The sequence below is a fragment of the Zea mays genome, chromosome 8 (genome assembly GCF_902167145.1).
Source record: "Zea mays cultivar B73 chromosome 8, Zm-B73-REFERENCE-NAM-5.0, whole genome shotgun sequence".
In the NCBI taxonomy this organism is placed as follows: domain Eukaryota; kingdom Viridiplantae; phylum Streptophyta; class Magnoliopsida; order Poales; family Poaceae; genus Zea; species Zea mays.
In genome coordinates, this window is record NC_050103.1 from 131,041,216 (window position 1) to 131,050,609 (window position 9,394).

Here is a 9,394-nt window from a genome sequence, read left to right on the forward strand (position 1 = left end):
TTTAATATGACCGCGTATGACACATGCAGACCGATAAGGTCTTGTTCGGTTATTTTCAATCCATATGGATTGTAGGAGATTGATATGGATTAGGAGAGATTTTGACTTACTAGGGATTGAAATCCTCTCAATCCCCCTCAATCCATATGGATTAAGGTAGAATCGAACAAGCCCTAAGGGCCTGTTCGTTTTTCACGGATTGAAGGCCTAGAACGGTTCCTGACCGAATTGTTTCTCTAATTTATGTAAGTTTTGATAAGTTGAAATGAATTCTGGTCTAATCCTGGACAAACGAACGGGTCCTAAAGGGTGTTCTGTTTAGAACATTGCACAAGCTTTGCATAGTCATCTATAAATGGACAACCAAACATAAAATAGTTGCACGAGCACGAATGTATACAAAAACACAAAATAAGAAGGAATTGCACCACGTCCGAGCCAAGACTGGCCCAGATTCCTTGTTCAGGCCCAACCCAAGAAAGCCGTAGGCCCAATGGGCCAGGCTCACCTAACCCACTCAGCCTAAGATCCCCACAGGTGTCAGGTCTCATCCGGAGTCGTCGCCAAGAACCACAGCCACCGCGATGGCGCAGATCATCGATGGCAAGGCCATCGCCGCCGACGTCCGCCGCGAGGTCGCCGCCGATGTGGCCGCGCTCTCGTCGGCCCACGGACTCGTAAGCATCAGCTTCCCTCTATTCTCTGCCTGGGAGGGAGTTCTTGGATCGGGGCGCCAGGCTCGGGACTGTGTGCTGACGCAATCCTCTCTCGCTCGCTCGCAGGTGCCGGGGCTGGCCGTGGTCATCGTGGGGAGCAGGAAGGACTCGCAGACGTACGTGAACATGAAGCGCAAGGCGTGCGCCGAGGTCGGCATCTGCTCCATCGACGTCGACCTCCCGGAGGACATCTCCGAGACCGCGCTCGTCGCCGAGGTTCATCGCCTCAACGCTGACCCCGCCGTGCACGGTACCGCCTCCGTTTCTTTTTCTTTTATTTTCCTTCGCCTTGCTTGCTCGTGTGCCTCTGGCTGCCAGGCGTCCAGCAATCCAGCATGGTACTCTTGTTATGTTGCAATTGTAGCAATCTCTCTGCTTGCCTGACGATACCATTCCTTTGCATACCAGTATCTGCAGGCCTCCAGGCTTGCGGTCCAGTGGATTTGGTCTGATCCTGTCTCCATCAAGCGTACATTTCTGTTTGATGTTTGGGATTTGAATCCTTGAGCGCTTTCTCATAGCAGGATCTGAAAATGCAACTAGTCAATAAAATTGGCATCCGCTCTGTACAGTATGTCTTATCTGTTAACCAAGGGGATTTCATGTCATATCCCAATGTCGCTTCTGGTTTGGCTGCGCTAATAGTGCTTTCGGAGCTGTTGCATACTATGAACTCCCCCCAGTAGCAAATTCGCACAGATAAGTAAATGGAGCTCAAACATAGCATTGTTTTGATCGTAAATAAGAATCCATAGCTAAAAAATCTGGGCACGATCAATCTAAGCTCAATGTCCTCCACAAAATTTGAACTTTTTAGCTCTGTTTGTCTTTACATAACTATGTAGACGAGTGCCATGCCATATGGAGGGGTTCTAAAATGGACTTGTCTACCTCCCCACTGGATTCATAGAAAGGCAGCAAGTTCAGTTTTCTGACGCTTGTGTGAGACAGTTCGGTTTCATTTGATTCATGCCCTGTTCTAGCTTCTTGAAATACTGACTATTTGATCATACTGGTTTCATAGAGCCCAAAAATCCTTGTTCCAAATTATGAAGAGAAGCTAAGTTTGCTTTCAGGGATCCTTGTCCAGCTTCCACTTCCTAAGCATATCAACGAAGAGAAGATACTGAGCGAGATTTCCATCGAGAAAGATGTGGATGGCTTCCATCCTCTCAACATTGGCAAGCTTGCAATGAAAGGCAGAGAGCCACTGTTCGTACCATGTACGCCAAAGGTATCGGAACAACCAGCGCAGCGTCTCTACAATAGAACACTTCACACTCGTGTTGCTGTTTTCACATGTGATTCCTAATCTTGGTATTGGGGTTTTCCTTTGAAGGGGTGCATGGAGCTCTTGTCAAGGAGCGGAGTCACTGTTAAAGGTAAGCGGGCAGTTGTGGTTGGTCGCAGCAACATCGTCGGGCTACCTGTATCCCTGCTCCTTCTGAAGGCAGATGCGACCGTATCTGTTGTGCACTCGCGGACCCCTGATCCTGAAAGCATTGTACGCGAAGCCGACATAGTCATCGCGGCAGCTGGGCAGGCTATGATGGTATGTATGCAGCTATGCCGACAGATCCTCACAGTAAGGTGCAGCATCCTGCAACCCGTTCAACGCTGCTCACTGAGTCCGTCGATGTGCTCTTTTCTTGCTCGTCAGATCAAAGGTGACTGGATCAAGCCAGGTGCTGCGGTCATCGATGTCGGGACGAACTCCGTCGACGACCCTACCCGGAAGTCCGGGTACCGGCTCGTCGGCGATGTGGATTTCGCAGCGGCGAGCAAGGTTGCTGGGTACCTGACTCCGGTTCCCGGAGGCGTTGGCCCAATGACGGTGGCAATGCTGCTGAAGAACACGGTGGATGGGGCAAAGCGGGGGATAGTCGAGTAGCTACGTTCATCTCACTTCTCGTTGCTGTACGACTGTGTTGCAAGGATGTGAGCTGACTCGAAAAGCGTGTGTTGGTTGGTGTAACAATCTGTTTCCCAAGAATAAGAATGATAGTCACAGCTGCTTTCCTGTTTAATAAATGCAGTGAAGAAAGAATTTTGGCTTTGCTGCTGCAATTACAGTTGAAACAAAGCTTATGGTTTTAAGTTGATGGGAGGAATGGCCAAGAGGGCGGCGCATGAAAAATGTAGGATTCCAATTTCTAAGGATTTTTAGTTCCTGTATTAGCCTTTGGTTCGTACGCAACTAGGAATAGACACAAGGAAATTAAAGTAAAAAACCCTTTCCCTTTGATTCCGTAGGGAAAATCACAGGAGAAAAGAATGTACTCGTGCCTCATGGGAATATCCGGAACAAGGACAATCAAGGGATTAAGTGCTTGTTTGGTTTGGAGACTGAGAGACCTGGCAACAATCCAATACATCTGATTTTGGATTAATATGTTTGTGAAAGTCGCCTAGAGTGGGGTGAATATGACGAATCTGAAATTTATAAACTTAAGACAACTACAAGCCGGGTTAGCGTTAGAAATATAAACGAGTCCGAGAGAAAGGGCGGAAAACAAATCGTGAGCAAATAAAGAGCGAGACATGATGATTTGTTTTACCGAGGTTCGGTTCTTGCAAACTTACTCCCCGTTGAGGTGGTCACAAAGACCGGGTCTTTTTCAACCCTTTCCCTCTCTCAAACGGTCACTTAGACCAAGTGAGCTTCTCTTCTCAATCAAACGGAACACAAAGTTCCCGCAAGCACCACCATACAATTGGTGTCTCTTGCCTTGGTTACAATTAAGTTTGATCACAAGAAGAATGAGAAAGAAAAAAAGCAATCCAAGCGCAAGAGCTCAAATGAACACTGCCATCAGCTCAAAAAAGTGGAAGTGAGTTCACCGGAGGTGGGCGCCAATGTTGGGGACTTGTTCTCAAATGCTATGAATTAAGAACAAGGCAACATAAAATGTTAAATTTTAATGTCCTTCGTCCAACGAAGCATTATTCCCTTGGAGATTAATGAACCTTGGACGACGGTTGATGACAATACGATTACGAAGGTTCAATCTTCGTAATCAAATTCTAATAGATTGTATATGACAGTATAAAATATAGAATATCAAGGATAAATGAATTATAAATGAACCATATCATATCCATTCAATATATTTAAGCATTGAATACAGTTATACCTCTGCCTTGGCAAAGATTGGATCCCGAAAAAATGCGATTGCAAATACCGGAATGCGTGAACAGTAAAGGAGTACTGTTCACTATTTATAGGCACGGGACACAACCTGTGAGGAATTACTATTATGTCCCTCATAAGGGATTACAACAGCGATCCAAACATTTATGGACTAAAAGGTCATTCTGCTTTTAAGTCGGTTTGCAATTCCGAAGCTTCATGAAGAGGAACCTTCGGTCATCTCATGCGGACAGCTTCAGCCGAAGCTGCTTCTTCCTACAAGACCTTCGGCGACGAAGCATAGTCCCAACAAACACAAATGTCGCTCTCTCTAGTCACTATTTGATTTGGAGTGATTCCGGACTTGGGAGAGGATTTGATCTCTTTGGATGTGTCTAGAATTGAATGCTATAGCTCTTGTAATATGTTGAAGGTGGAAAACTTGGATGCCATTGAATGTGGGGTGGTTGGGGTATTTATAGCCCCAACCACCAAAATATGGCCGTTGGAAGGCTGCTGTCGCATGGCGCACCGGACAGTCCGGTGCGCCACCGGACACTGTCCGGTGCGCCAGCCACGTCAGCAGGTCGTTGGGGTTCGACCGTTGGAGCTCTGACAGGTGGGGCCTCTGGGCTGTCCCGTGGTGCATCGGACAAGTCCTGTAGACTGTCTGGTGCGCCAACTGTGTGTGCTCTGACTCTGGCGCGCACTGTAGCGCATTGAATGCGGTTGCAGTCGACCGTTGCGCGTGAAGTAGCCGTTGCTCCGCTGGCACACCGGACAGTCCGGTGTGACACCGGACACTGTCCGGTGCTTCACCGGACAGTCCGGTGAATTATAGCGAAGCGCCCTCTGATTTTCCCGAAGGTAGCGAGTTCAGCGTCGAGTGCCCTGGTGCACCGGACAGTCCGGTGCGCTAGACCAGGGTGCCTTTGGGTTGTCTTTTGCTCTCATCGTTTGAACCCTTTGTTGGTCTTTTTATTGGCTTATTGTGAACCTTTGGCACCTGTAAAACTTATAGACTAGAGCAAACTAGTTAGTCCAATTATTTGTGTTGGGCAATTCAACCACCAAAATCAATTAGGAAAAAAGTGTAAGCCTAATTCCCTTTCAACCTCCCCCTTTTTGGTGATTGATGCCAACACAAACCAAAGCAAGTATAGAAGTGCATAATTGAACTAGTTTGTATAATGTAAGTGCAAATGTTACTTAGAATTGAACCAAAAGCTATTTTCATAAGATATGCATGGATTGTTTCTTTATTTTTAACATTTTGGACCACGCTTGCACCACATGTTGAGAGCACCTAGAAGGGGGTGAATAGGTGATCCTGTAAAATTTGAACTTTTAATGCCACAAAACTTGATTAGGAGTTAGCACAATAAAGCCAAGTGGCTAGAGAAGAGTTCTTGCAAGACACGATAACCACAAGAAGATCAACACAGATAGACACAGTGGTTTATCCCGTGGTTCGGCCAAGTTCAACACTTGCCTACTCCACGTTGTGGCGTCCCAACGGACGAGGGTTGCAATCAACCCCTTTCAAGCGGTCCAAAGACCCACTTGAATACCACGGTGTTTTGCTTTGTTTACTTTATCCCGCTCGCGAGGAATCTCCACAACTTGGAGCCTCTCGCCCTTACACTTTGATTTTCACAAAGAAGCACGGAGTAAGGAAGGGATGAGCAACGCACACAAGACACAAAATCAGAGCGACAATACACACACAAGTCACAACACGAGCTCTCAACACAACTCAAAGAGTTATCTACTCAAATGGAGCTCTAGTTGCTATCACAAAGAATCGAATGCGCGGAATTGAAGTCTTGGTGCTTAGGAATGCTTAGAGAATGCTTGGTGTACTCCTCCATGCGCCTAGGGGTCCCTTTTATAGCCCCAAGGTAGCTAGTAGCCGTTGAGAGCATTCCAGGAAGGCAATTCTTGCCTTCTGTCGCCTGGCGCACCGGACAGTCCGGTGCACCTGAAAGGGAAATGTGCCCTTGGGCCATTTCTAAGTATTTTGGTGATTGAGTGCCAACTCAAGTGCTTAAAATGTGAATTTATGCAATGGATGAACAAAGTGCAAATCAAGAGCAAAGGTATGTTTCTAAGTCTTAGTACATTGGTTTTGTGTACTAATATATTTGTCTAAGTGGTAGAAACAGAAAGAAGAAGAGAAGAGAAGACTTGGCTGTGTACAGCCAAGAGGCTGTTTCGGTCTGGGGCACCGGACTGTCCGGTGGTGCACCGGACAGTGTCCGGTGGTGCACCGGACAGTGTCCGGTGCGCCAGGCTGCCTCGGCCGAAGTGGCCACTCTCGGGAATTCGCCGACGGCGTACGGCTAAAATTCACCGGACTGTCCGGTGTGCACCGGACTGTCCGGTGAGCCAACGGTCGGCAGGGCCAACGGTCGGCCGCGCGATCTGCGCGGGACACGTGGCCAAGCCAACGGTCGGAAGGGGGCACCGGACTGTCCGGTGTGCACCGGACATGTCCGGTGCGCCAACGGCTCCCGCATCTGCAACGGTCGGCTTCGCCATTTAAGGAAAGGAATCGGGCACCGGACACTGTCCGGTGTGCACCGGACTGTCTGGTGCGCCCGACGACAGAAGGCAAGATCAGCCTTCCAGATTTGCTCTTAACGGCTCCCAGCTGCCTTGGGGCTATAAAAGGGACCCCTAGGCGCATGGAGGAGGACACGAAGCAACCTTTGAGCATACTTGATCATCCACACTCAGTCTTTGCGCATCCGTTTGTGATTCTAAGTGATTCGAGCTCTGTTCTTGTGAGAAACTGTGAGATAGTCTTTGAGCTCGATTCTTGGCCGTGTGTGTGCGCATTTCGCTGTGGATTTGTGTGTGTTGCTTCCCCCCTTTACTCCGTGCTTCTTTGTGAAATTCAATTGTAAAGGCGAGAGACTCCAAGTTGTGGAGATTCCTCGCAATCGGGATTGAGAAAAGAAAAGCAAGAACACCGTGGTATTCAAGTTGATCATTGGATCACTTGAGAGGAGTTGAGTGCAACTCTCGTCCATTGGGACGCCACAACGTGGAGTAGGCAAGTTTTTGTACTTGGCCGAACCACGGGATAACCACCGTGTCATCTCTGTGATCGATCTCTTGTGGTTATTGTGTTTTGACTCCTCTCTAGCCACTTGGCCATACTTGTGCTAACACTTAACAAGTTTTTGTGGCTTAAGTTTTGAAATTAACAGGATCACCTATTCACCCCCCCTCTAGGTGCTCTCAATTGGTATCGGAGCCGTTCTCTTCACAAAGGGACTTACCGCCCGAAGAGATGGATCCTAAGGGGAAGGGAATCGTGATCAACGACAAAGAGAAGGAATCCTTCGTCAACGAGCCGAAGGATGACAAGCCTACCGACTCCGGCTCGGGGCATAGACGGAAGGAAGGGAAGAAGAAGAAGACAAGGCGCATCAAGGAGATCATCTACTACGACGATAGTGATGAGTCTACTTCTTCCCAAAAGGATGATGACAACGACTACAAAAAGACGGTCAATTCGAACTTTTCATTTGATTATTCTCGTATTCAACATAGTTCGAATTCGCATTTGCTTTCCATTCCTCTTGGCAAACCTCCACACTTCGATGGGGAGGACTACGGATTTTGGAGTCACAAAATGCGTAGTCACTTATTCTCTCTCCATCCAAGCATATGGGAGATTGTGGAGAATGGAATGAAATTTGATAGCTCGGATAGTTCTATGCTTATAAATGAACAAATTCATAGAAATGCACAAGCTACTACTGTTCTCTTAGCATCTTTGTGCAGGGAAGAGTACAATAAGGTGAGCGGCTTGGACAATGCCAAGCAGATATGGGACACCCTCAAGATCTCTCACGAGGGGAACGACATCACCATGCTCACCAAGATGGAGTTGGTGGAGGGCGAGCTTGGACGATTCGCCATGATAAGGGGAGAGGAGCCAACTCAAACTTACAACCGGCTCAAGACCCTTATCAACAAAATAAGGAGCTACGGAAGCACGCGTTGGACGGACCACGACGTCGTCCGCCTAATGCTCAGGTCCTTTACCGTTCTTGATCCTCATCTCGTGAACAATATTCGTGAGAATCCCAGGTACACGATGATGACGCCCGAGGAAGTACTTGGAAAATTCGTGAGCGGGCGGATGATGATCAAGGAGGCAAGGTACGTCGACGACGCGTTGAACGGTCCACTCCAAGAGCCTCAACCCATTGCTCTAAAGGCAACAAGGAGCAAGGAGTCGCTACCTAGCAAGGTGGCGCAAGTTGAGGCGGCCGGGCTCAATGATGAAGAGATGGCTCTCATCATCAAGAGATTCAAGACGGCGCTAAAAGGTCGAAAGGGACAGCCAAGCAAGGCCAAGACCAAGGGAAAGCGATCATGCTTCAAATGCGGTAAGCTTGGTCATTTCATTGCTAACTGTCCCGATAATGAAAGTGACCAGGAAAAGGAGGACAAGAGGGAAAAGAAGAAGCATTACAAGAAGGCCAAGGGCGAGGCACATATCGGAAAGGAGTGGGATTCGGATTGCTCCTCTTCCGACTCCGACAATGAGGGACTCGCCGCCACCGCCTTCAACAAATCGACCCTCTTCCCCAACGAGCATCACACTTGCCTCATGGCAAGGGAAAAGAAGGTAATCACTCATAATGCTAATACTTATGATTCTTCTAGTAATGATGAATCTAGTGAGGATGAAATTGATTACTCTAGTCTATTCAAGGGATTGGATAGAACTAAGATAGCTAAGATTAATGAATTGATTGATGCCTTAAATGAAAAGGATAGAATCTTAGAGAAACAAGAAGACCTTTTATATGAAGAACATGATAAATTTGTTAGTGCACAAAATTCACTTGCTCTAGAAGTTAAAAGAAATGGAATACTTTCTTGTGAACTTTCTACTTGTAATGAAACCATTTCTTCTTTAAAAGGTGAAATTAATGTTTTAACTGCTAAACTAGAAGTAGCAAGTAACTCGTGCGTTGAAAATATTACAATTTGCACTAGGTGTAAGGATTTTGATGTTAATGCTTGTAGTGAACACTTAGTTTCAATTTCAAAACTAAATGATGAGGTGGCTAGTCTTAATGCTCAACTTAAGACTAGCAAGAGTGAAGTTGATAAAATAAAATTTGCAAGGGATGCCTACACGATTGGTAGACACCCCTCAATTAAGGATGGTCTTGGCTTCAAGAGAGAGGCCAAGAACTTAACAAGCCATAAGGCTCCCATCTTCGTCAAGGGGAAAGGGAAGGCCCCTATGGCTAGTAGTGCTAAAAGGAACCATGCTTTCTTGTACCATGATAGGAGACATGCTAGAAATGCTTATAATGATTTTGATTCACATGTTTATGATTCTCATGCCATGTTTGCTTCTAGTTCTTCCTATAAGCATGATAGAGATATGTGTAAGAGAAATGTTGTGCATATGCCTAGGAGAAATTTTGCTCATGTTCCTAGAAAAGTTGTGAACAAACCTTCCACCATTTATTATGCTTGCAATGATCCCTTTGCTATTTGTAGAAAGGGTAAG

The 9,394-nt window shown here is 46.9% G+C and overlaps 1 protein-coding gene across 1 annotated transcript; it reads left to right on the forward strand.

Moving 5' to 3' along the window:
* The first annotated feature begins 564 nt into the window (after window positions 1–564).
* On the forward strand, window positions 565–2,781 carry LOC100272563 (uncharacterized). Its single transcript, NM_001147030.1, has 5 exons — window positions 565–677; window positions 783–966; window positions 1,793–1,950; window positions 2,056–2,268; window positions 2,377–2,781. The coding sequence occupies exons 1-5, from the start codon at window positions 585–587 to the stop codon at window positions 2,605–2,607; spliced, it is 879 nt and encodes a 292-aa protein (NP_001140502.1). The 5' UTR covers window positions 565–584; the 3' UTR covers window positions 2,608–2,781.
* The last annotated feature ends 6,613 nt before the right edge of the window (window positions 2,782–9,394 follow it).

Coding starts and splice junctions, on each gene's coding strand:
- LOC100272563 (NM_001147030.1), top strand. CDS start 585: ATGGCGCAGATCATCGATGGCAAGGCCATCGCCGCCGACGTCCGCCGC. Junction 678..782: donor TCTCGTCGGCCCACGGACTC/GTAAGCATCAGC, acceptor GCTCGCTCGCAG/GTGCCGGGGCTGGCCGTGGT. Junction 1,951..2,055: donor TCGTACCATGTACGCCAAAG/GTATCGGAACAA, acceptor TTTCCTTTGAAG/GGGTGCATGGAGCTCTTGTC.